Source organism: Balaenoptera physalus (genome assembly GCF_965194825.1).
Source record: "Balaenoptera physalus genome assembly, chromosome: 19".
Lineage (NCBI taxonomy): Eukaryota > Metazoa > Chordata > Mammalia > Artiodactyla > Balaenopteridae > Balaenoptera > Balaenoptera physalus.
The window spans coordinates 7,681,534-7,706,204 of record NC_138900.1 but is presented as its reverse complement, the minus strand read 5'-3'; the positions used below and the strand labels follow the sequence as shown (position 1 = coordinate 7,706,204).

General features: G+C 49.2%; 1 protein-coding gene across 5 annotated transcripts in view; it reads right to left on the bottom strand.

The window, feature by feature from the left end:
- Window position 1: 1 nt before the first annotated feature.
- PLEKHA4 (pleckstrin homology domain containing A4) overlaps window positions 2–24,671 on the bottom strand; it is a 31,854-nt gene continuing 7,184 nt past the window's right edge. For 2 of the 5 annotated variants that reach the window (XM_082437372.1, XM_082437371.1), the window contains exons 2-20: window positions 24,133–24,222; window positions 22,765–22,872; window positions 20,967–21,039; window positions 20,752–20,852; window positions 20,493–20,602; window positions 19,700–19,909; window positions 19,061–19,340; window positions 18,350–18,436; window positions 17,326–17,373; window positions 17,124–17,204; window positions 16,804–16,953; window positions 15,104–15,202; window positions 13,086–13,226; window positions 11,696–11,801; window positions 11,554–11,630; window positions 3,404–3,565; window positions 1,290–1,348; window positions 768–880; window positions 2–466 (exon numbers count right to left, since the gene is read on the bottom strand). In XM_082437372.1, coding sequence (XP_082293498.1) covers window positions 204–466; window positions 768–880; window positions 1,290–1,348; window positions 3,404–3,565; window positions 11,554–11,630; window positions 11,696–11,801; window positions 13,086–13,226; window positions 15,104–15,202; window positions 16,804–16,953; window positions 17,124–17,204; window positions 17,326–17,373; window positions 18,350–18,436; window positions 19,061–19,340; window positions 19,700–19,909; window positions 20,493–20,602; window positions 20,752–20,852; window positions 20,967–21,039; window positions 22,765–22,872; window positions 24,133–24,216 — 2,352 coding nt within the window. In that variant the 5' untranslated portion in view covers window positions 24,217–24,222 and the 3' untranslated portion in view covers window positions 2–203. Of the gene's footprint in view, window positions 467–767; window positions 881–1,289; window positions 1,349–3,403; window positions 3,566–11,553; window positions 11,631–11,695; window positions 11,802–13,085; window positions 13,227–15,103; window positions 15,203–16,803; window positions 16,954–17,123; window positions 17,205–17,325; window positions 17,374–18,349; window positions 18,437–19,060; window positions 19,341–19,699; window positions 19,910–20,492; window positions 20,603–20,751; window positions 20,853–20,966; window positions 21,040–22,764; window positions 22,873–23,393; window positions 23,535–24,132; window positions 24,223–24,671 lie in introns of those variants that run through there. The other 3 variants (XM_082437370.1, XM_082437373.1, XM_082437374.1) reach the window with 3 other exon arrangements.

Here is a 24,671-nt window from a genome sequence, read left to right as displayed (position 1 = left end):
GTTCTTGACTAAAAGTTCAAAGTTTTAATCCAAATCTGGACAAGTGTTGGGAAAACCAAACTTTGGCCATAGAAACCCCTCCCCTTCTAGGCCACCTGAGGGGACCAGATCACGCCCCCAGGTTCCCGGAGAGGCTCCAGATCTCCGGGAGGTACCTCCAGGCCACGCCCTCACTCTCTGATTGTTTGCCACTTTTAGGCGGGTCAGAAGCTGGACTGCAGCAGAGTGACTCGAAGAGGCCACGCCCCCTCGTCTTGGGTTAGGGCGGGAGGGGCGATCCCGGAACCCCACGTCGGCTCCCAGGAGGCGGGGCCTGCGCCGCGCCCACTACCTCTGCGGGAGAACCCCGAGGAGCGGGAATTGGCAGCTGGAGGAGATCTTGGGGGGGAGGACACCTGGGGCGGGGGCTCTGACGGAGGCGGCGGGGCAGGGGGAAGAGGGTCTCCTCGAGACTCCAAATTTCCACCTGGAGAGGACGAATGGGGTATGAGAATGGCAAACTCTGGGACCCAGAAGTCCAGACTCCCCCAGGCCTTTCCTCTCAGACCTAGGAGTCCGACCTCCCAGCTCCCTCCTCTCCCAGACCCAGAATTCCTGGACCCTGGGCCCCTCCTTCCTGGGATCTAGAACTCCCAAGCCCTGTCCAGCTCTTTCCTCATAAAGATAAAGGATTCCTCAGACTCCTACCCATCAGCACCTACGATTCCAGGCCTCCGACTCCCTCTTCCCTAAAACCCAGGAGCCCAAAGTCCCCAGCCCATTCTCACCTGTCATCATTCTGTGCCACTGCGACGCCTCAGTGGCCAGGGCTTGAGAGAGGCTGAGAACTCGCTCCCGGTGCCCTTCGGATGTCGGCAAATAAGGGGTGGTGTTCCTTGGACTAGAAAGAAAGAGATTTGGGGAACTTGTATAGTTAGCCAGTACAGTAAGGACCACAGTGCCCCGCGTGTCCTTCTGGGAGTTGTAGTCCCTAGCACGTGTCTCTAAAGGGTTTTAAACTGGGCGCGACCCTCTTTTAAAAAGCCCGCGTGCATTGTGGGATTTGTAGTCCGGTTGCCGGAAATTTTCTCTGATTTCCTGACGGAGGGGCGGAGTTTGATATCGACCAAGGAACTGCAGGTCTCACTGCGAACTAGGGCTTTCTGATTCCTCAGGAACTCAAGCGTCTCTAAAAGACTCTGCGATCTGTACTTTAGTACTCACGAGTACTCAGGAGACATTAATAGCAATGCTACTCTCCTCCCCTTTGCTGATTTCCCTGCTCCTTGCCCCGATCTCCAATTCCTTACCTGCTCCAGGACCCCGAGCTTCTAAGCCATTTCTGGGCTCCTGAGTGTCCCAAGACAGGCTGCAAAGGAATTGGGGCATTAGAATTCCTCATCTGGAAGTCCTCATGTTCTCATTTTGAGGGTGAAGGGGCTCAGAAAGGGAATAAAACTGCCCCAAAGACACTGCCAATTTTTAACTTTACCTGAGCTCCTGGAAAACAAGGGGAGTTCGGAAAATCACCGCCCGCCACCCCTCCAGCCCTTTTGCATTCTGGTAAAAGGCTTACTGCAAAGAACCCCTCTTCTCTATATGACTTAGATAAGACTGATGAAGTAAAATTGCTATTTTAAGACAGGACAAGAAAAATTAAACATAAAATTCTCTCTGTGTGCTTGAGTCTCCTCCCTCCCTCCCTAACGTGCAGTGTGCATCTGCATTACACATTAACCAGAGCTCCTCAGAGATGGCAGTGCCTGCTCTATCGTAAAGATCATTTTTTTCCCCCTTTCTTTCGACACTACCAACGTAACTTCTTAAAGGAACAGTATTCTTTCCCAACTCTGTAGAAGATCATGGTGACTTGCTGCTGGCTTTGTATGTTCTTCCCTAGACTATGTATCCTTGGTGAACTTTTTATGTAAAAATATCAGTATGTCTTTTTTTTTAAGTTATTATTATTTTTTTACATTTATTTATTTTATTTATCTTAAGTTTTTTGGCTGCATTGGGTCTTCGCTGCTGTGCTGGGCTTTTCTCCGGTTGGGGTGAGCAGGGGCCACTCCTGTTACGGTGCGCAGGCCTCTCACTGCTATGGCCTCTCCTGCTGCGGAGCACGGGCTCTAGGTGCGTGGGTTTCAGTAGCCATGGCACGCAGGCTCAGTAGCCGTGGCACGCAGGCTCAGTAGCCGTGGCACGCAGGCTCAGTAGGCGTGGCATGTGGGCTCAGTAGCTGTGGCATGCGGGCTCTAGAGCGCAGGGTCAGTAGCTGTGGTGCACGGGCCTAGTTGCTCCACGGCATGTGGGATCCTCCCAGACCAGGGCTCAAACCCGTGTCCCCTGCATTGGTAGGCGACTTCCCAACCACTGCGCCACCAGGGAAGCCCATCAGTATGTCATTTTGATGTACGATCCTTTGTCTGAAAAATGGATATGAGTGTGCCTTTTGACTTCTAACACATGGAACAGTTCTCAGAGCTTTCTGAGAGTCTCCCAGGTTACAATGCTGTTTGGCTCAAATAAAATTCCCTTTTTTTCTTGTTAACTTGTTTTTAATAGAATTTTCATCGACAAGATTCACAGATGACCCCCCCACCCCGTTTACCTGTGACAAGGCCAGAAACAGACCCTCCACATTCACATTCCTTTTGTCATAAATGATTAGCTGAACTCTTTGTCGCCCCCAGACTAGCTAGACATAGAGATAAATGTTTGGTGTTCAGCTGACTTGAGATGCTCCCTGTTTACAAAAACAATCCCAACTGTAAAATCATCCCACTTGTCTAATTCCTCCCTAGAAAAGTCTAAGATGAAACCATCCATGGGGAACTCCCTGGCGGTCCAGTGGTTAGGACTCTGCGCTCTCACTGCAGAGGGCCCGGGTTCAATCCCTGGTGGGGAAACTAAAATCCCACAAGCCACTGCGCAATGGCGTGGCCAAAAACAAACAAACAAACAAAAAAACCACCAACAACAAACCAACCAAACAAACAAAAAATACCATCCTGCCCCGACCACTCTGATCTTTGGATCTGGAGTCCTCTCCCCATCACCATAACGTGAATAAAATCTATTTCCTTACTTGATCAATTTTTCTTCTTTTCTTTTTTTGCCTTTGAAAACTCATAGTAACTGAAAAGGAAAATTGGGCTTCCAATCCAGACCTGTGACCCCCCACCCCCTCCCCGAGGAGGGAGAACGCTGGTGAGGTGGAGATGTTGTCTCTGGCCCACCCTGTCTTCCACCGATAAGGGAGCCAGGATGCTGATTTCAGCACAGGTACAAGCGGGGTAAAATCTGGAAACCTGTTCTGGGTACGGAGGAAGGAAACATCCCCATTTTACAGAGAGGGAAACTGAGGCTCCAACTAGGAACTAAGAACCCACTGCTGCTTCACCGCCCCACCCGTTTCCCTCACTTTTTGTTCTGCCTCAGGCTGGCGTCCGGCTGGGGACAGTGTCCTCCCCAGAGTGAGGAGCCGGGGGGAGGCTGGGCGAGGGAGAGGCCGTCCGTACTCCTGGTGTCTGCGCATTCTCTCCAGTTGCTCCTGAGCACTCATCCGGGGCCGGGCCAGGGGGACCTGGGGAGATGAGAAACACCGCGATACTCCAACCTTGGCCTCTGTTTTCTCTCTTCCCTAAACCTCTCAGCCCCCTGCCTTGCCCTTCCCAATAAGTTCACCCCGGATCTCGAGGGCTACTTCTACACCCAGAGCACAGGCTGTCCCTCTGCTGCTCAAGTCCTTCCATGGCCCCCAAGCGCTTTCAGGACAAAGGCATTGGAGGCCCCTTGTGGCCTGGTCCCTACCCACCTCTCCAGCCTCAACTCCATCAGCTGCCCTGTTCAAACCCGAAGCCCCAGACTGACAAACACCCGCACTTCCCTGGACAGATCAAGTCTCTTTGCAGTGGTAGTCAGGACTCCGGGTTGCTTGTGATTAAAAAAAAACAAAAAAATACTCTGAATCAGCTTTGAAAACATTAAAAGGAAGAATGAGATTTATCGTGTAACTAGATCGTCAGGAGGATCACTTTGGGTTTGTCTGAGGGAGGACTTTACAGGCTCTCTCTCGCCCTCAAAACCAGAGGGAAGAGACACACAGGGAGACTGTCATGTGACAATTGCAGTTATGCTGCCACAAGCCAAGGAACTTTACCAGAAGCTATCAGAAATATGGTTCTGATGACACCTTGATCACGATCACTTACTTATAGCCTTAAGAACTTAAAATGCAAGAGGATGGAGATAAATCAAGGGGGAACTTGAACTTGAACATTTGGAACATTCGCAGCCTATGTGTATTGCAAGGAAGCTTGTTCTGAAGAGAACACCAAGGGTGTGTCCAGAAAACCATTTGCTGAGAGATTAGGCATGTGATGATGTGTGGACCCAGTAAACCAACTCAGCAGAAAAGCTGCCAAGTCAAACTGAAGGGGACAGAGATGGGACAAAATGAAGGAAGGCTGTCAGACATCTGGGATGCTACAGGCAGGAAACTGGCCAATAGAGCTGCAAACGTGTTATCCTTCCGGAAAGGGGGTAATTTGGACACAAACATGCACCTAGGGAGAACGCCACGTGACAACTGAAGTTATAATGCCACAAGCCAAGGAACGGATCCCTCCCTAGCTGCTTCAGAAGGAGCATCGCCCAGGACTTCCCTGGCGGTCCAGTGGTTAAGGCTCCAAGCTTCCACTGCAGGGGGTGCGGGTTGGATCCCTGGTCAGAGAACTAAGATTCCCACATGCCGTGCAGCACGGCCAAATAAATAAATTAATTAAATTAAAAAAAAAAAGAAGGAGCATGGCCCTGACAACACCTTGATTCAGACTTTTAGCCTACAGAACAGTAAGACAATAAATTTATTGTTTAAGCAAAAAACAAAGGGGATGGGGGTGGGGAGAGAACTCTCCACTGCAGTCTCCAACTAGAACATTCTAGGCAGACAGCTTAGATCTGTTGCTATTGTAGGACCAATCACTGCAGTTTACTCTACTTGACTCTGATTTGGTCGATCCTGAGTCACATGCCCACCTGTTAGATACATCATGGTCCCTGTAAATTGACCCTATGTCATTTATTTCTTCATGGCAGGCCAGACCACTGACCCGAAAGCGTGCTAGGGCCAAACTGAAACTTTTACACATCTCTTGTTTCAAAGATAGCTCAAGCAGACGGATATTTTTAGCCATTTAGAGCCTGCCTGCTTTGAATACTCCGTGAAGCTGTACCCAGCATCTGCTAGCCATAGGTAAGATCAACCTGTAGCTATAAAAGCCCCCAACCGGGGAATTCCCTGGCGGTTCAGTGGTTTTAAGGGCTCCGCGCTTCCACTGCAGGGGGCACGGGTTTCATCCCTGGTCGGGGAGCTAAGATCCCGCATGCCTCGCGGCGGGACCAAAACAAACAAACAAAAAAAGCCCCCAACAGGCTGCTGCCCTTAGGAGCTCTCTGACCCAGAGACTCCCCTCTGTGCTACTAAGCACATCACCTAGACCCTTAAGCCCCTTCTCTAATCTCCTTCTCTCCTGGGTGTTCCCTTGTCCCGCCCCCCCACCCCCTCCTGGGCAGTGGCCCCCAAGCAGTAACCTCTGGAGGGTCTCATGCTGTGAGGGACTTTTCCCACAGGCAAATCTGTCAGTGTGGACCAACTAAAGCTCTGTGTGCTACTGCCACCTAGTGGTCATATCTTTTTCCTTGATCAGCTGTGAAATACCTAGAACCTTACACCACCCCTGGATGCTGGCCGCGGTACGGCTGAGGCAGGAGCCAGTCCCAAGATTAAGTGTTATTCGGCGCAGCTCCTACAATCCACGTCCTTTATACACACCACTGAGAATAAAGTTCCTCTCCTCCTAAGAAAGGACAGATTGATTACTTGGTTTCCACGGATAATAAGGAAGCACCAAAAATGCTTTTAAACTCATTCGAGGGGATTTCCCTGGCTGTCCATCGGTTAAGACTCAGCGCTTCCACTGCAGGGGGCACAGGTTTCATCCCCGGTCGGGGAGCTAAGATCCTGCATGCTGCGTGGCACTGCCAAGGGAGGTGGGGGGAGGGGGGAACAACACCACCTATTCGAACAAGCAATCGTAACTGGCATCCCCGGAACCGCGCTCCTGAAAGCCAGACAATCAGCGATGGCCCCGCGTTTCTGAAAATCAGCCAATCAACAAAAGACACAAAGCTTCCGCATCTTAAGGTCGAACAACTCCTAAACCCGAAAGTCCACCGGTTTCCGAGCTCTACGCCATATGACGTCAGCTCTCCGCTTTGCTCAGAGCGACTGTCTCTTACAAGAGGTCTGTCTTGCTTAAGCAAGTAATAAATTCAGCTTTGTTTCCGATACAGAGCTGCAGCTTCTTTATCCCCTCCATGCCTTTGCGTACATAGCCTGTTCCCTGTTTGGAGTACTGTTTCCTGCATGGCCAAACTTTTTTCATTCATCCAGACTCACCTTACCTAACCTTTAAAAGGCTTCCCAATGCTCTGAGCCCGCCTATGAAATTGCTCATCCCTGTCGGATGTGTATGAGGATTGCATTCATGCCTCTCCCCCATCAGACTCCAGCACCAGGACTAATTCATGGCAGGGCGCCCCCCAACACCTTCCACAGGGGCTGGTCCCTAGAAGACCAGTATGACGAGCAAATAAGGGAATTCGGGATTTCTTCCGGCACTGGCCAAAGTTTAGGGAGAAGGGGAGACATAGCAACTGCTCCTGTCACTCTACTTGGATTGGTCATCTGCTGATGGCTTAGTGGGCATCGGAGTAGTCCTGCCAAGTCCATCAGCCATACTTTTCCTGCCGGAGCCCTTTGCCAGTTTCAGGATGGGGGAAGCCACAGAAAAATAGGGGTTGTGGTGCAGAGATTCACTACACGGCAAACTCGGAAGAGTAGGTCCTTGAAAACAGGGACTGGTCTGGGGACCTCGCCTTGTAGAGCCTGGCAGTCAAGAAGGGTCTGAGGAATTCGTGGACCTGGACTGAACAACCCTGCCGTTGGCAGATGGCATTCCAGAGGTCAGAGCTCTGTGCTCCCAACTGACCACGTGTGGTTGCATGGGTTGCTCACTGCCCAAGGGCTAAGCCCTCCATTGACCACGCCAGGTTCCGTCCACGCAGAAGGGGGCGCCTGTCTCTAATTCACAAAAAGGCATTCTGTAGGCTAGCAGAAGCCCTGGCTTCCTAACTCCCCACCTCAGTCTGGACATTTGCACTAGCTGTTTCCCTGCTTTGCCAGGGATAAATTCTAACTCAATCTTCAAGGTCTGTCTGCCTCCAGGAAACCATCCCCAACATGCCCAGGCTGCCTGGGAACTGTCCCCTGAAGTCCCCCAATGCCTCGTGCTTTCCCCATCTCAGCACACGCCTCCGCCTGTTCTGATAGTACTTGTGTCTGAGGTTCCTGGTGCCTGGGATCTGGCCTGATTCAGTTCAGGAACCCCAGTGGCCGGACAAAACCCAGTCCACAAGAGGCCAAGGACCACCCCAGCACCAATGAGAATGGCAAACTTGTTGGCTCCACCTTCAAAGTCAGTTCCCCAAATCTCTTATCTGTCATTTCCAAAAAAAAAAAAAAAAAAAATCTGAAACTGACATTTGTTTTTCTAAATCGGTGCCAATATGCACCCAGTGTTCGTGATGTGAGGCATCGCCTGAATCACACCCATCGGGCTTCTGCCATCAACTGCAATTTTCTTGCTTTGTGTTTTGTTTTGTTACTTATGACTTCTAGTTTAATTGCTCTCTGAAGGTGTCAAAAAGAGCCAAAGATCGCCCCAAAGAGAGTGGAAAGAAACAGAAGCACCTGTCACTTCCAAGAGCTCAGAAAGTAGAATCACGCCAGGAACAGGATTGTGGAGCCTCTGCAGGGACATCTCACTAAATAGGACCCTCAAGATGTGATGTGACACAAACAGAAAGACACGTTGCAGAAGTTTTACTGGGACAGTGACAGCAGGAACTGATGACAAGTAGAGAAACTCTGCAGAGGGCAAAACCTGAAGACCCGGACCCTGTGTTCATGAGGAAGTAACTGGATGCCCCCTGAATGGCCTTTGGTTATGAAACAAGCTAGAACATTCCATGAAGACCAGAACATTGATCCTGAGCATCAGCTGGCAACACTAAAGAAGGATATGATGTCAAATATTTTAATACCTGGGTGGCAGAGCATCTGCAGGTCAGAAATTACAATTGATGAGTTTGCTAAGATAACAGCTGATGAAAACTGAGTTCTGAAAAAAATGTATATGGTGGATCAAAGAGCTCCATAATGTCACTGCGCTCCTATAAAAATGTCACCGAGGGAATTCTTTGGCAGTCCAGTGGTTAGGACTCCGAGGGCCCGGGTTCAATCCCTTGCCAGGGAACTAAGATCCACAAGCTGCACGGTGCAGCCAAAAATAATAATAATAATCGCCAACAGCAATGAGAGATAACAATGACAGGCTTGAAGGATGCCAGGCTCAGGTGGCCTGCTCATGGGCGTGCTGGAGCCACAGGCACACACACAAGACACAGGTGGCAGTGCCTGGAAAAAGCCGACATCCGAAATGTTTGGAACATGTCTACGATTTTCCTGGGCATTATTATTATGCAAACAAGAAATTGTGGCATCCCCCCCGTCAATGTTCATGGCAGCACTATTCACAATAGCCAAGACATGGAAGCAACCTAAATGTCCATCGACAGATGAATGGATAAAGAAGAGGTGGTACATATATACAATGGAATATTACTCAGCCATAAAAAGAATGAAATAGGGGCTTCCCTGGTGGCACAGTGGTTAGGAATCTGCCTGCCAGTGCAGGGGACACGGTTTCGAGCCCTGCTCCGGGAAGATCCCACATGCTGCGGAGCAACTAAGCCCACGTGCCACAACTACTGAGCCTGCGCTCTAGAGCCCGCGAGCCACAACTATTGAGCCCACGTGTCACCACTACTGAAGCCCGTGCGCCTAGAGCCCGTGCGCCTAGAGCCCGTGCTCCGCAACAAGAGAAGCCACCGCAATGAGAAGCCCGTGCACCGCAATGAAGAGTAGCCCCCGCTCACCGCAACTAGAGAAAAGCCCACGCGCAGCAGCAAAGACCCAAAGCAGCCAAAACTAAATTAATTAATTAATTATTTTAAAAAATAAAAGTGCTATTTAAAAAAAAAGAATGAAATAAAGCCATTTGCAGCAACAAGGATGGACCTAGAGATTACCATACTAAGTGAAGTAAGAGAAATACCATATGATATCACTTATATGTGGAATCTGAAAAATGACATAAATGAACTTATTTACAAAATAGAAACAGACTCACGGACATAGAAAACAAAATTATGGTTACCAAAGGGGAAAAGGGAGGGAGGGATAAATTAGGAATTGGGGATTAACAGATGCACGCTGCTGTATATAAAAGAGATAAACAACAAGGACCTACTGTATAGCACAAGGAACTATAGTCAATATCTTGTAATAACCTGTAATGGAAAAGAATCACTTTGCTGTACACCTGAAACTAACACAACATTGTAAATCAACTATACTTCGATAGAAAAAAATTTTTAAGTTTAAAAAAGAAATTGTGGCTTCTCTACATACAGCTTGTAACAATAGAATTTCACACTCCGTGAAGAGCAAGGATAAACCACCCACCGCCTTAAAAAAATCAAAAAACAATAACTGCGTGCTGGCTGCAGGCATCTGGAACCCAGGACCTTTTCCTTAGAAATAAAAAGCGCCTGGGGAAGAAATTGAGACACAGATGTAGAGAACAAACGTATGGACACCAAGGGGGGAAAGTGGCATGGGTGTGTGGTGGTGGTGGGATGAATTGGGAGAATGGGATTGACATATATACACTAATATGTATAAAATGGATAACTAATAAGAACCTGCTGTATAAAAAAATCAATAAAATAAAATTCAAAAATTCAAAAAGATAAATAACTCTCCAAAAAATAAAAGAATAAAAAGCGCCTGATATTTATAAGCTATTTTTATTCCCCTGACTCCATTTAAGTAATTCATTGCTATTTTTTTAAACTTGACATTTAAATGGTGATGTTATTTATAGCTTTTATCCCATTTCATATGTATATTCATACATTTTATTGGAGAAATGGTAATGTGTTTGCTTAAGTGTGCTGCTCCAGACATGGCAGGCGGTGTTATAGAACGCAGAGTACACAGTATAGGCACCGAATTACTAGAATCTGCAAATCTTTGCATTTTAAACAACATCTGGTCCCAAGGGTTTTGAACAAGGTTTGAAAACCGGTATATCTAGAATCCGACTCTGTCTCGACATCTCCACTTTTTCTAACCTAGTGCAAACAACTGTTCTCTCCCCCCTGGACTAGCCTACTCACCTTCTCACTGGCTCCCTACCTCAGCCCTTGTTCACTGTCTGTTCCCCCATGTGGCCGCCAGAGGGCGTTAGTTCCCATTTACAGCATCTCAGTGCCTGCTCAGATCTCCATGGCTCTGGGCTCACCCAGTGTCAAAGCTAAGTCCTCACCTTGGACCACAAGGCCCAGCACGATCTGCCCCTATTACCCCTCTCTCCTCATCAGCACCCCTCTCCCTCTTGCTCGGTTACTCGGTTACGGCCACACTGGCTTTCTAGCTGCTCCTCCAACACGCCAGAGTCTTCTGCCTCGGAACCTTTGCAAACACTGTTCCCTTTGCCGCTAATGCTCTTCCACCAGACACCCCCAAGGCTTGCTCCCTTACCTCCTCCGGGTATCTGCACAAGCATCACCTCTCCAGAAGCCTCCCCAGACCAAGCCATTGACAATTGCACCTCTTCTCCAAGTATCCCAAATCCCCTCACCGTGCTGTTTTTATTTATTTAGCACTTAGAACATATAAAATAATTTATAGTAAATTATTTATTACCTGCCTCTTCCCACTAGAATGTCAGATTCATGAGAGAAGGATTTTTTTTCTCATCTTGTTCACGTTTGGGTCCTGAGCACCTAAACAGCTCTATGTGACAGAACTTTCCTGAATGACGGAAATGTTCTCTATTTTCACTGTCCAACAGGGTAGCCACTGGCCACTTGTGTCTCCTGAACACTTGAAATTTAGCGAGTGAGAGTGAATTTTTTATTTTATTTCATTTAAATTCATTTAAATTTAAATAGCCCCATGTGACTACTGGCTACCTTATTAGACAGTGAAGAGGGTATTTAATAAGTATATATTGAATGAATGATTGATAAATGAATGAATGAAGTGCTTGCTCTAAGGCACTACTTTCAAGCTTTATGGGCATTCATCTAATTTGACTCTTCACATCAGCCCTAGGTGGTAGACACCACTATTAGCTCCATTTTGCAGATGAGAAAATGGAGGCAGAGAGATTTTATAACTGACCCAAAGTCACACAGCTTGGAAGTGGCAGAGACAAAATTCAGTCCCAACGCTCTTAACAAATCTCGCTGTCTCTGCTCTGGGGTGTGGCCTTAAAACTCTTCTCTCCCAGATGTTTCCCCAAGAGTGGGGACAGGGGGTCCTTCCTGTGGTGGTCAAAGGGTTACAGTGGACCTGAGGAGGCCAGATGGACTGCCTACCTTGGTTCCTGGCTGTGGCGAAGGGGGGCGGCGACCCTCAGGGCTGGAAGCCCGGGAGACCCTTGGCGATCCAAGACCTGGAGGAGCAGAATGGGACTGGTGAGGACCAGGAATGCCGAGCAAGTCCCTCCCGACTCCAGACGCTCACCTGAGCGAGGGCTGGCCAGCTCTCTGTCGCCCCCTGGGGGCCGCCCCCAGTCAGCCTCAGGGGACCGGGGTAGGCTCAGTTCCAAGGACTCAGGCAGGCTCTGGAGAGGTCAGGAAAGGGGAATAATAATTATCATTACCACTATTATTACCATTTTCAAGCACTTAACAATTGAGACACTGCATAAGTAGGATTAAGATTGAAAACCAGGAGCCAGATCTGGTTTCCAAACCTCAGCTCTGCCATTTTTTTTGCTGTGTGACCTTGGGCAAGTTACTTTACCACTCTGTGCCATATTTCACCTTTTGATATGAGGATTTTAACCTACGGCTTTTTTTTTTTTTTTTTTTTTTTTTGGCTGCATCAGGTCTTAGTTGCAGCACACAGGATCTTCTTTGAGGCATGCGGGATCTTTCCTTGTGGCACGTGGGCTCTTCATTGCAGTGCACAGGCTACTCTCTAGCTGTGGCGCACAGGCTCCAGGGCACGTGGGCTCTGTAGTTGTGGCGCGAGGGCTTAGCTGCACCGTGGCATGTGGGATCTTAGTTCCCTGACCAGGGATCAAACCTGCGTCCCCTGCATTGTAAGGCTGATTCTTTACCTCTAGACCACCAGGGGAGTCCCTGATTTGAGGATTGAATCGATACAAGTAAGGCACTTAGAACAGTGCCTGGAACATGGCAGGGCATTATACATGTGAGGTTTTATAATGATTACGCATCTGCTAAGTACTTTACCAGCATTATTTCATTGAATCCCCTCAGTAAATCTACGAGACAGCTATTATTATCCCTATTTGATATATGGGGAAACTGAGGCTCAGAGAATGAGGTCAATGACTGATATCACAAAGATAGCAAAGCTGAGATCTAAACCCAGGTCTCCCGGATACATGATCTGATGATCAGCTATGACCATTGTGGCTCCTGATTCCTGTCGGCTTACTCTATGTCAGGCACATTCTAGTCAGTTTCTCCTTCTTACAGTACCCTGCAAGGTAGGGGTTAAGATCAGCGGTGTCTGGTAAATGTTTAACAAATGCCCTCTGGGAGAAAAGAGCCCTGGTTTGTAGCATTTGCCAATTTCCATGGTGTAAATACTCCCACCATGGTCAATTTCAAGCTACCAACATGACATCACTGAATGTGGAGTTGAGAAGAGATGCAGGCAATTGGACCTTGGGAGGTGTTGGGAACTGGGTCCAGCACACCACTGGACAATTATCATAGTATAACGAATAAGATAACAAAGGCTTCCAGAGCTTAGGATACGTGCCTGAGGTTGGTTAGCTGCTCAAGGGAGAGAGAAAGAGGTGAGTAGGTAATGAGTTGGGCCAGGGGCAGATGGAACAGGAAGCTGGGGGTGAGAAAAAGGTGAGTCTCACCTCCCTCTCTAAGGACTCCTCGCCTTGGAGTGCAGGGGATGGGGAGTCAGGGTCAGTGTGGTGGGGTGGTTTCTGGGGGCCCCCCAGACCTGCCAGTGTGTCTTCCACCATCCACAGTTGCTGTTGAGCAGACGCTCTGTCCTGGGGAGAGGAAAGGAATTTGTTACTCACAGGTGGGAAAATGCAAGGAGGGTTAAAGTTGATAGGCCTTGGAAACGGTCTGAAATTTCCATTTAGATATCCACCTTACCCATTATCATTTATCATAAACATTGTTTTTTCTGTATGGCTCTGTTGTGTTACCTCTGTTATAAATAGGTGACCATAGAAATATATGTGAGTCTGTTTCTGAATATTCTATTCTTTCCTTTGTTCCATTTGTCTAATGTGTCAATACTATACTGCCCTCTTATTAACTATAGCTTTACAGTCAGACTTGATTGATATCCAGTTGTGTTAGTCCTCCAGCTTTGTTTTTGCAGGTTGCCTTGTCTACATTTGGCCTTTTGCACTTCCAGATAGAATTTAGAGTCAGCTTGTCAAACTCCACATAAAAGCCTTCTGGATTTGTATTGGGATCGAATATCCCCACTGGGGAAATCAATTAGGGGAGACCACATCTTTACATTAGTGTCTTTCCTATCCACGAACATGGTACATCTCTCCATTTATATCGGTCTTCAATTTCTCTCAATGACATTTTGTGGCATTCAGAGTAGATGTTGTGCATATCTTTCATTATATTTCTCCCTAGATATTTAATCTGTTTATGTTAATTGTAAACACTATTGTTTATTAATATTTATTTTCTAATTGTTTGTTATTAGCATACAGGAAGACAATTGATTTTTGCATGTTATCCTTGCATTCAGTTACCTTGCTGGATTGGCTTATGCTACCAATCTTTCTGGAGATTATTTTGGATTTTCTACATACACAGTTTTGTCATCTTTAAATAAAAACAGCTTTATGTCTTCCTCTTTGGTCCTTATACCTTTGATTTATGTCTCAGACTCCCTTGTACTGCCTAGGATCCCTGGGACAATGCTGACTAGAACTGGCCATAGCAGACATTCTTGTCTTATTCCAAATATTGGGGAAAAGTTTTCAACATTTCACTGCCAACAATAATGTTTGCTGTAAGTTTAAGTTTCTTATAGATGCCTTATCAGATTAAGGAAGTTGATTTATATTCCTACTTTGCTGAGAGATTTTATCATGAATGGATATTAAATTTTTAAAATGTTTTTCCTGCATTTATTGAGATGACTATGTGGGTTTTTTTCTTTATTTTATTAAATGTAGTGAACTACATGAACTTATTTTCAAGTGTTAAATTAACCTTGCATTCTTGTAATAAGCCTAATTTGGTTGTGATGTATTGTTCTTTTCATATATTGCTGGTGCTGAGGAATATCTAACACCAGTAGGTGGGGGATTAGCGTTGAGGGGTGGATTTTAGGAGGAAGGGGGAGGGGGTTAGTATGAAGAGGGTGGGGCTTAAACCTGTGAGTACGCATTTAATACTAGAAGCCAGAATTTTTAATTGAAGGTATATGATTTAGAAACTCTATTGCTAGGCTTAGAATGAAGACATGGGTCTGAGGCCAAGCAATGGGGCTTCAGGAGTAGGGCTTGAACTAAGGGATTGGATTTAGAACTGGAGCCTCCAGAGGATAAATTTAAAAGTGAAAGTCAGGATGCAGAATGCAAGAGATGAACTTGCAGGATGGGACAGGGCTGAAGGGCAGAGTTTTGACCCCAAGGGTACGGCTTCAAAGTAAGAGGAGAGATTTAGAACCAGACAGGGCAGTGGTTCCGAATCTGAAGATAGGTCTTGAAATTAAGAGCACTGTCTTAATTATTGGGTTTTAAATGAAAGGAAAAGGCAGAGGGGGAGGGGCTAAAGATAACATGGGAGGGGCTTTGATTCTATGGGAGGGGCTTAAATGCCAAAAGGGTTTCAGAGTGATCTTGGAGTGCAGGGTGGGGCTTGGGGGCTTGGGGCAGGGGTGTACCTGGGGGGACCCGAGGTGCAGCAGGTACTCAAGGGTCTCTCTCAAGGTGCTCAGCTCCTGCTCCAGGCTGTTGTACGTGTCCCAAACCCGCTCTCGCTCCTCAGGTCCCAGAAAGGGGGAGACACAGAGTTAGCATGCCCTCCCACCAGATCTTTCCCAATCCCATCTTTTCCTAGATTAGCAGGAGGAAGGGTGGCCTGGCCCCAGGTGCCCTGGGGGGTATATGGACTGCAATTCCCAAGGGCCTCTTTGCTCAGACTACTGGGAACCCCAGAGTCTGTACTGAACCTGCCATTCCAATGAACTGCTAGTGTAGACAAATAACAGCTTTCCCTGAATCTTCTGGATTACCTCTGCACTCCTCTAGGATGGCAGAGTCTACAGATCTAATGAATTCTTGAAACAGACAAGACCACGAGACCTATACACCCCTGGGCAGCAGAAACTTCCTTGCCAATACCAATAACAATAGCAGCTAACATTTACTTGGCACTTACTATGTGCCAGGCACTGTTCTTAGCTCTCATTTAATTCTTTTGAGGTAGGTACTATTAATGTCTCCATTTTACAGATGGTAATAATTACAGCTAACACAAGTATTGCTTACCATATACTAGGTACAAAAGTGTTAAGCATTCATTCATTTACATATATTTATGAAAACTTCACAATAGCCCTATGAAGTAAATATTATTTTTATTATCTCAAGTTTATATGAGAGGCATCTAAGGCCCAGAGGGATTAAGTAAATTCTCTAAGGTCACACAGCAACTATGAGTGGAAACTGAGATTCAAAGCCAGGAAGTCTGTATCAAAATCACCCCCTTGGGACTTCCCTGGTGGCGCAGTGGTTAAGACTCCACCTGCCAATGGAGGGAACACGGGTTCGAGCCCTGGTCCGGGAAGATCCCACATGCCGTGGAGCAACTAAGCCCGTGTGCCACAACTACTGAGCCTGCATGCCACAACTACCGAAGCCCGTGCGCCTACAGCCCATGTTCTGCAACAAGAGAAGCCACCGCAACGAGAAGCCCGTGCACCACAACGAAGAGTAGCCCCCGTGGGCTTCCCTGGTGGCGCAGTGGTTGAGAATCTGCTTGCCAATGCAGGGGACACGGGTTCGAGCCCTGGTCTGGGAAGATCCCACATGCCGCGGAGCAACTGGGCCCGTGAGCCACAACTACTGAGCCTGCGTGTCTGGAGCCTGCGCTCCGCAACAAGAGAGGCCACAATAGTGAGAGGCCCGCACATCGCGATGAAGAGTGGCCCCCGCTTGCCACAACTAGAGAAAGTCCTCGCACAGAAGCGAGGACCCAACACAGCCAAAAATAAATAATAATAAATAAAAATTAAAAAAAAAAAAAAGAGTAGCCCCCGCTCGCCGCAACTAGTGAAAGCCCTCGCGCAACAATGAAGACCCAACGCAGCCACAAATAAATAAATAAATAAAAAAGAACTTACTAGACTGGAAACTAAATCTATCTCAAAAAAAAAATCTCCCCCTTAAATGGCTAAATTAAATACTACTGTTTCTTGGCTGCTTGCCCTTCACCCTCTAGGAATGTCAAGCTCATTGGCTTAAAATTGGGGGGATTCTCAAGAACCACCTTCCCAAGAGCCTTTGGGGGCAAGTGCCCTTTAGTAACAACCTGTAGAATCCTGGGGTCTCCTTGGAGGTATGCCCCTTCCCAGATGCTCACCTGGGTCAGGTGACAAAGAGCGGCCCTTACACTGACCAGTCGGTCCTGCAGGAGGCGCTGGCGCCCCCAAGCCCTCCCAGGAGCTGCAGTCTCCCTGGTTGTTTGGCCCAGCTGCTGTCGAGTCAATTCCAGGGCTGCTTCTAGCTGCTCCTGCACCGAAAGGAAAGATGGTTAGACTTCTGAAACCACCCCCAGCCTCAGGAAAAGAGAAAAGGTGTCTTCCCATATCCTTGGGTATGCTGGGGATCAGGATGGTTGATCCTGATCCCCAGGGCAGGTGGAGAGGCCAGATGTTCCTCCCCTGTCCCAGAGCCCTGTACCTTCTCCTCCTGCCTCTGATCTATCTCCTCCTGCAGCCTCCTCAGGAGCCGGTCCTGCCCACACAACTTGGTCAACAGAGTCTGGAGAAAGGAGGACAGGAGCTATTTACGGACCAGATCTGGCTCTTCCCCCTGCCCCACAATTTAAACATTCTCTCCCCAGCTCTGGGAACTCAGCAAGGGTTCGATCAGGAGAACTTACATCTGTCTCCAAGCTTTGGTGGAAGGTTGAGTCTAGAGGGGGACCCGGCTGAGGAGAAAGAGAAAAGTTGGAGGTCACATGCCCAAACAGGTCCTTATTGTAGCTCAGCACTGAGCTGAGCCCTGTTTCTACTAACAGACACCCCTGTCCTTATTAGATTTGTTCCAAGCTTTAGCAAACCTCAGTAGACCAATTGCCAGACTTTTGGCTTTAGGAAGTGGTCTTTGCTACCAAATAGCTATAGTAAATAAATAATTAATGGAGAAAACTTAGAGAGTTCCTTTATGACTGAGAATATAATAAGGATGCTCACTACCACTGTTACAGTTTAACACAGTATTAGAGATCTTGACCAATGCTATAAGATAGGAAAAAGAATAAAAGTGTAAGGATAGGAAGGGGAATGATAAAACCATCATTATTTATAGATGATGTGCTCATCTACCCCCCAAATAACAATAGCATAAAAAAATTATTAGAATAAATAAGAGAATTCAGCAAGGATGCCAGGTGTAAAATGAAGTTACAAACTTTAATAGCATATCTCTACACCATCAATAACTAGAAAATATTTTTTAAAAAAGAAGAATATACCATTCAAATAACTATAAAAACTATCAGGAGGGAATTCCCTGGTGGTCCAGTGGTTAGGACTCGGTGCTCTCACTGCCAGTGGCCTGGGTTCAAACCCTGGTCAGGAAACTAAGATCCCTCAAGTCACACAGCGTGGCCAAAAAAACCCAAAAAACTATCAGGAATTTAGGAATTACCTTAACTAATAGCACACAAAATCTCTATGGAAAAACTCAAATGACAGACCTAGAAAATTATATGAATGAATGGAGAGATATTCTATACATATATGCCACCCAGTTTTCAGCAGCCCTAGGAAACTAATATATATCCAGGCACCTTGAAATACCCAGTCTTCTCTAGGCACACTAATCCAGGAGATGACATTCACCATAGCAAAGAAAGCAAGGGAGGGGGCTCTGGCAGATTCGAGGTACCCCAGGATACCTACCAATAAAACCATGGAAGCCCGGGTCCCAGGAGGCCTCGGAGGGAGCTGGAGATATGTGGAGGAACCAGAGGGGGCCTGGGAGGAATACTGAAATAGAGATGTTTAGAAATTGGCATGTCTTAGTAACAAATATTAGAATGGCTGTGTCCTGAATTGCAGTGCCTTAGGAGACTCTTTGAGGTTCAGAACTGGGCCCCCAGAACTTCCTCAACTATCTGCTCTCCAGCTGTGTGCCATTGTGGGGACACAGAGAATGATAATAAATGGAAAGCCTGGCAAAACAGTCCCAGGGACCAATGGAAGTTGCAGTCTACTCTCACTCTCACATTCATGGTTAGCTGTGGATTTTTCTGGACTACAGTCCCATGATGTTCAGAGGAAATAGTAGGTGACCAACTTGGAAAGATAAACTGGAGACACAAGGCAGATGCAATCGACGCTACCGCTCACAGCATTGTCCTAGAAGAGAGTATTCTGGACTACAATCTCCATAATGCTTAATGGGTAATGGCCAAAGACCAGCCTGAAGAGAGCCCTGAAAACTCATGGGAGGTAAAGTTCACTCTCCTTTTCATATCTGAACCCAGCTGTGATTATGCTGAACTACAATCCCCATGATACCCAGGGGCCAGTGGCCTAGAGACCAGCCTGGAAAGACAGCCCCATGGCCAAATGGGAGATTTAGTCCCTCTCCCCATCACCTCTGCTCACCGGTGTTCTGGCCTCCTGACTCCAGTGCTGGGGACTCCTAGGGTCCCTTCCTCCCCCAGCCTCGGAGGAGGGTCCTCGTCGGGGAGTGGGGGGCCTGGAGAGTGTCTGGCGCTGGGGGCCCCAATCCAGGGGAGGCCGGACATCGATGCGACTCAGGGGGGTATGGGGTCTGGCAGAAGGTGCTGTGTCTCCAGAGGAGAGAGGGGGTCTGCGCGCAGGAGCAGAACGGGGCCGGGGGAGGCTCAGAGGGGAGGGAGAGCGAGAGAAGGGTGTGAACAGGCTGTAGGGAAGAGAGAATAGGTGAACTGCGTCAACTAGAGCCCCCTCATCCCACTACCTATCAAGCCAGCCTCAAAGATGTGTCTCCCTTCAGGGTGTCTCACTATCCCTCTGGAGTAGAACCCTCCTCTAGTAGCCAGATCCTGAATAATTTCCCTCTTTGTGGCATCCCTTCCTTGAGACTTCTCCCCGACAGGCACTGACCCCACAAGAACCCAGCAAGTCACACACATCAGTGAGAAAGCACTAAGTCACTCCTCTAATCAGTCCCAGCCCCGCCCTTCGGCCACGCCCACAGCATTTCCTCTGAAGCTCAGCCCTATAGAACCTTCTCGTCCCAGACTCCCTCGTCCAACTCACTCTGGGCTCCTTGTCCTCCGAATTCGGGGTCCAGATTGGAGGTCAGCCATGGGGCTGGGAGTGAGCAGCCGGCCACGACCTCTGGAGAGACGAGCCACCTCCGGTGATTCTGAGCCACGCCCCTCTTCCCCTCTGCTCACCTCTGGGGGACCACCGGGGCCGCCAGGGCCCTCCCCAGTCTGGGGACGTGCAGATAACCTGGGTTGCCCACTAACGAGTGGACACAGAAAAAGACATCACTCCTTTGAACTTTATAACAGCCCTTATTCCCATTTCACAGATAAGGACACAGGAACCTACAAAGAAAAAAGGGGAGGTAGTGCATTGTAAATTGTTTTCCCCATTTTGCAGATGGGGAAACTGAGGCCCGAGTTGGCAGTGACTTGTGCATGGCCACAAGGTCCATCCAGGTCGCTGGGCCCAATGCCCTAGGCTATGCGTCTCCAGCCTGAAAATTCGGTCAGGCAGACAGAGCCTGGAGCCTTCCTTTTTTTTTGAATCTGACATTTTTTAGGTGGCAGCCTCAGGGGGTGGAGACTTCTGCGGGAGCCAGTTAGAGAATGAGCAATACTGATGGACCAAGTGGTGGGCGGAGCTTACAAGAGATAGACTCTTTGCTGATTGGAGATGAAGTCCCCTGGACGTGGGGCCTGAAGGGCGGAGTTTCATAGCTAGAAGAATAGTGATTGGACACTGAAGAGGGCAGGGCCTCAAGGGGAGGGGTTAGCCGGATAATTTGCAGGATCCAGACTGGAGGTAGAGCGTCAGGGGCGTGGCCTGTACTTATGCTCACCAATCGTCCCCCTCCGCGCGGGAGGCCCGCCCCAGCGCCCGTAGCCAGCCCCTCAGGTCCTCGAGCGTGTCAGCCGCCAGAACGTAGGTCCTCATGCCCGGGTGCTCCGCCTGCGGGAAGAGAGAGCTGGAGGGCCCGGCCGCCGGGTCCTCTAAGAAGAAGGATGCCGTGGACCCTGGTCTTTATCTCCAATAATGGATGCTCCATGCCTGCCCCTTCGCCTAGTGCCTTAGTGCCCATGGGGGTTGGATGGACTCACGGTGAAGGTGAAGCGCCGCCCTCGGGGGGCTCCTGGACCATCTGGCCTGATACTGTAGCTGGGGAGCAGGACGCTTCCCAGGACGCTCTCCTCGCGGCTGTCTGCAAAAGACAGGCTGGGGTCAAGTGTCACACAGGGATCTAGAGGCCAAGAGGCTAGAGGAAAGGGAGGGTGGGAGGGGGGCCCGCCCACCCCATGCCAGCTGGGGCACTGACCCTTGTAATAGAAGAGGCAATGGCCAGAGAGGACGAACCAGCGGCGTTTCCAGAGCCGGAGCCCGGAGCTGTCCTGGAGAGACAGAGTGGGAGTAGAGGGGGGAGGGAAAAAAGGAGATGGAGACAGTGACACTTGGGGCCAAAGACCCAAAGAAAGGAGAGGAGCAGAGACACATGTTTGGTGCAATAGATTCAGATGGAGAACTGGAAACCAGTGGGTTGCAGTTGAGAGGACATAGATTCTGGACACAGGTGGACCTGAGTTTGACTCTTAGCTCCACCACTTTCAAACTGTGCCCTTAAGCAAGTCATTTCCCCACTAGGAAGCTCATTTTTTCCTCACGTGTCAGTTGGGGATTGAGAAGTTACAGGAAGATTGGGACAGATACTGTACCACACACGGGCAGCGGCTTTATATAGGAAGACGTGGCCCGATCATTACGGAGTGTGAGACACAGAGAGGCCAGGAAGGTGGTGCGGAGCCATAGCCTGAGTCCTGCATCTCCCCATCTCCTCCTCCAGAACTGCTCCATCTCTAACCTGGTGCCCCTCTTCTCCTCTTCAATCCATTCCCACAGAAGCAGCATGATCTTTTAAAATTATAAATCAGCCCATGTGAGTCCCCTGCTCAAAACAGAGCTTCCCGTCACACTTAGAATGAATCTCAAGTTCCTTACCCTAATTTGCTGGCCTACAGGGAATCTAAAACTTGGGTGCACATAAGAATCACCAGGAGGGCTCATTAAAACACAGATTCCTGGGTCCCATCCCCAGAGTTCTCCAGTCAGTAGATCTGAGGTGGGAGCTGACAATTTGCATTTCTAGAAAGTTCCCGGGTGATGCTGGTGCTGCTGGTCTGGGACCACACTTAGAGAAACTCGCCCTGTCGCCCTGCCGTCCCTCCTCTCTCTCACCTTGGCTTGCTCCAAACACCAAACTTTGGCCTGCTGCAGGGCCCTTTGCTTTCAGATTCCCTCTGCCCCCCAGATCGTAACACAATGGGCTCCTTCTTGACATATAATTCTCAGCTCAAATGTCATCTCCTCAGAGACGCCTTCCCCGACCAACAGTCAAAAGTAGCTCTCTTCCCTCAGCCACTTTCCAGCACATTCTCCTGCGTTATTTCTTCACAGTGCTTCATTTCCCACCACCTGAAATCATTTAGTCCACTTGTTTTATACTAATTTATTATCCATCCCTGTCCCACCCCCATCTTGAATGTAGATAGATACTTATTTGTCTTATTTGCATGGTATGTGACCCAGGGCTTGGCACATTGTAAATGTTCAAGAAGTGGTCATTGGACTTCCTTGGTGGCACAGTGGTTAAGAATCCGCCTGCCAATGCAGGGGACACGGGTTCGAGCCCTGGTCTGGGAAGATCCCACATGCCGCAGAGCAACTAAGCCCGTGCGCCACAACTACTGAGCCCGCGAGCCACAACTACTGAAGCCCGCGCGCCTAGAGCCCGTGCTCTGCAACAAGAGAAGCCACCGCAGTGAGAAGCCCGTGCACCGCAACGAAGAGTAGCCCCCACTCGCCGCAACTAGAGAAAGCCCGCACCCAGCAACGAAGACCCAATGCAGCCAAAAATAAAATAAAGCATAAATAAATTTATGAAAAAAAACAGTGGTCATTGAATGAATGAATGAATGAAAGAAACGACAGAATAAGGGAGGAAGCAGTGATCAAAAAAAAAATATTTGGAGAAGACTTGGAAGGAGAGAAACAGTGGACAGCCAGGGGCACAGCCTCTAACATCACTTGGAGTGTCCTTTCCCCTCTCCCGCTCACTCTACCTGCTTATGAAGCCAGCCTCGGATGTGCACGGGGAGGTTAGGGTCCCTTCTGAGCGCATTGCCCCTCTTCCCGAAGGCATGCACCTTGCTTACCGCCCGGGTGGACTTCTGAAGAGACAAGGAGGACAGAAGTGAACATGGCCTTGGGATGGGCTTGGGGAGGCGGTGCAGTGGGACTCAGGCAACCCGAGGCCCTCCTCAGCTTCCTTTATAAACTGGGTCAAGGAGGGAGCTGAGGGAGTTCCCTGGTGGCCTAGTGGTTAGGATTCGGCGCTTTCACTGCCGTGGTCCGGGTTCAATCCCTGGTCGGGGAACTGAGATTAAAAAATAAATAAAGAGGGATCTGAGTTTGGGGATGAGAATTGCATGTGCATAGTGCAGAGTTGACAGACACTTTTCATGCGTGGAGGGAAGTGTCTGGAGGCAAGGAAGAGGCTACTGGCCACTGCGGAGGGAATTTGGGAATCAAGGGTCCACTGCCAAGGAGAAGATGCTCTTGGCCACCAGAGCCAGAGATGTAGTAGAGCCTTTGGGACCCGAGATGGCAATACTGCCTGGGAGGTCCCCATAATCAGGAAGGACCTCTGTGCTGAGTCCCTGGTGGTGGGTCAGCTGGAATCAAAGGATACCTCAGTGCCAAGGAATGACATTCCTTAGCGATCATGTCCAGGGTGGCGGTGGGAGCTCCAAATCCCTTCATCCCAGTAGATGGGCCTCCCTCTCCTGTCCACACAGATATCCCAGGCACCCACGGCCAGATTCCCACAGGATGCCCCTCCTTGGTGATGATGCTGATACAGGTCAGGATCAAATCTCCAGAATCTGAACTTGGGAAGCTAGAAATGACTGAGGGGATGTCTGGAGGACAAGAAAATGAATGTCATGACTGAACTTTGGGCTGGGGTGATGATTTACGATGCAAGAATCTCAGGCCACATGGGGCATATTTATTGTTGGAGAAGGGTCTTTCCTTTATCAGATTTCAGAATTGGGTAGATGGGATGGCTAGAGACAGGACACGGATTTCTCATTCCTAATAAGAGTAGCCACTGAGTTCCTGGCTGGGGAGAGGGGAGGTCACGGCTGGGGAGTGGCCTTATCTTAGCAACCAGAGTTAAGCAGGGTTGTTACTCTGGCTTCGAATTAGGAAAATACAAGGGGTGGGGACAGCTGGGAGTGCCTCTGAATTCCTAGCTGTGGCGGGTGGGAAATTTGGGACCTTGCTAGGTTCGGCACACCCCGTTGCTAAAGATCCTTGCTTTTGACAACCAGAGTCCCTCGGGTGGCACCGAAACCAGGGTTCGGAAACAGGAGGATGGGGCAGCCCAGAGCACCCCCTCCTCCCCAGCCCCACCAAGAAGCTCGAACCTTGGTGCTCAGGCTGCCGAGCGAGGAGATGGTAGAGGCGCTGCTGGCCAGGCTGAGGCTGCTCCGAGGTCTGCCTTCCTCCATCAAGGGCTTGGGGAGAGAAAAAAAGGGGCTGTGTGTGCCTCTCTGCAGATGACCCGGCCGGGGACAGAGACAGGGTCAGGGGCTTGCAGGTCGGAGGAGGCGGAGGAGAAAGAGCCTGTTGTTTGGGGCCTGGGGGGACCGGGGGAGGCTCCGGCCCGGGACCGCATACCAAGAGTGATGCCAAGAGAGGTGGGCGGCACTGGCAGCTGCGGGGAGGGGGCAGCTGTCTGCAGCCAGAGACAGAGAATAGGAGCCCCTTTATTCTTGACCCCCGCCCCCACACACTGGCCAGGAATTTGACCCTCTCTGTGCTCACGACCCCCCATTCCCTGTCTCTTTCCAGTTGTCCCCCCAGCTACCTGTCTCCTGCCCTCCCACGTGCACCCCCAGAACATCCCCACTGAGACCCGGGCACCAGGAATGTGCACCCAGGCAGCTCCTCCCTCCCAGCCCAG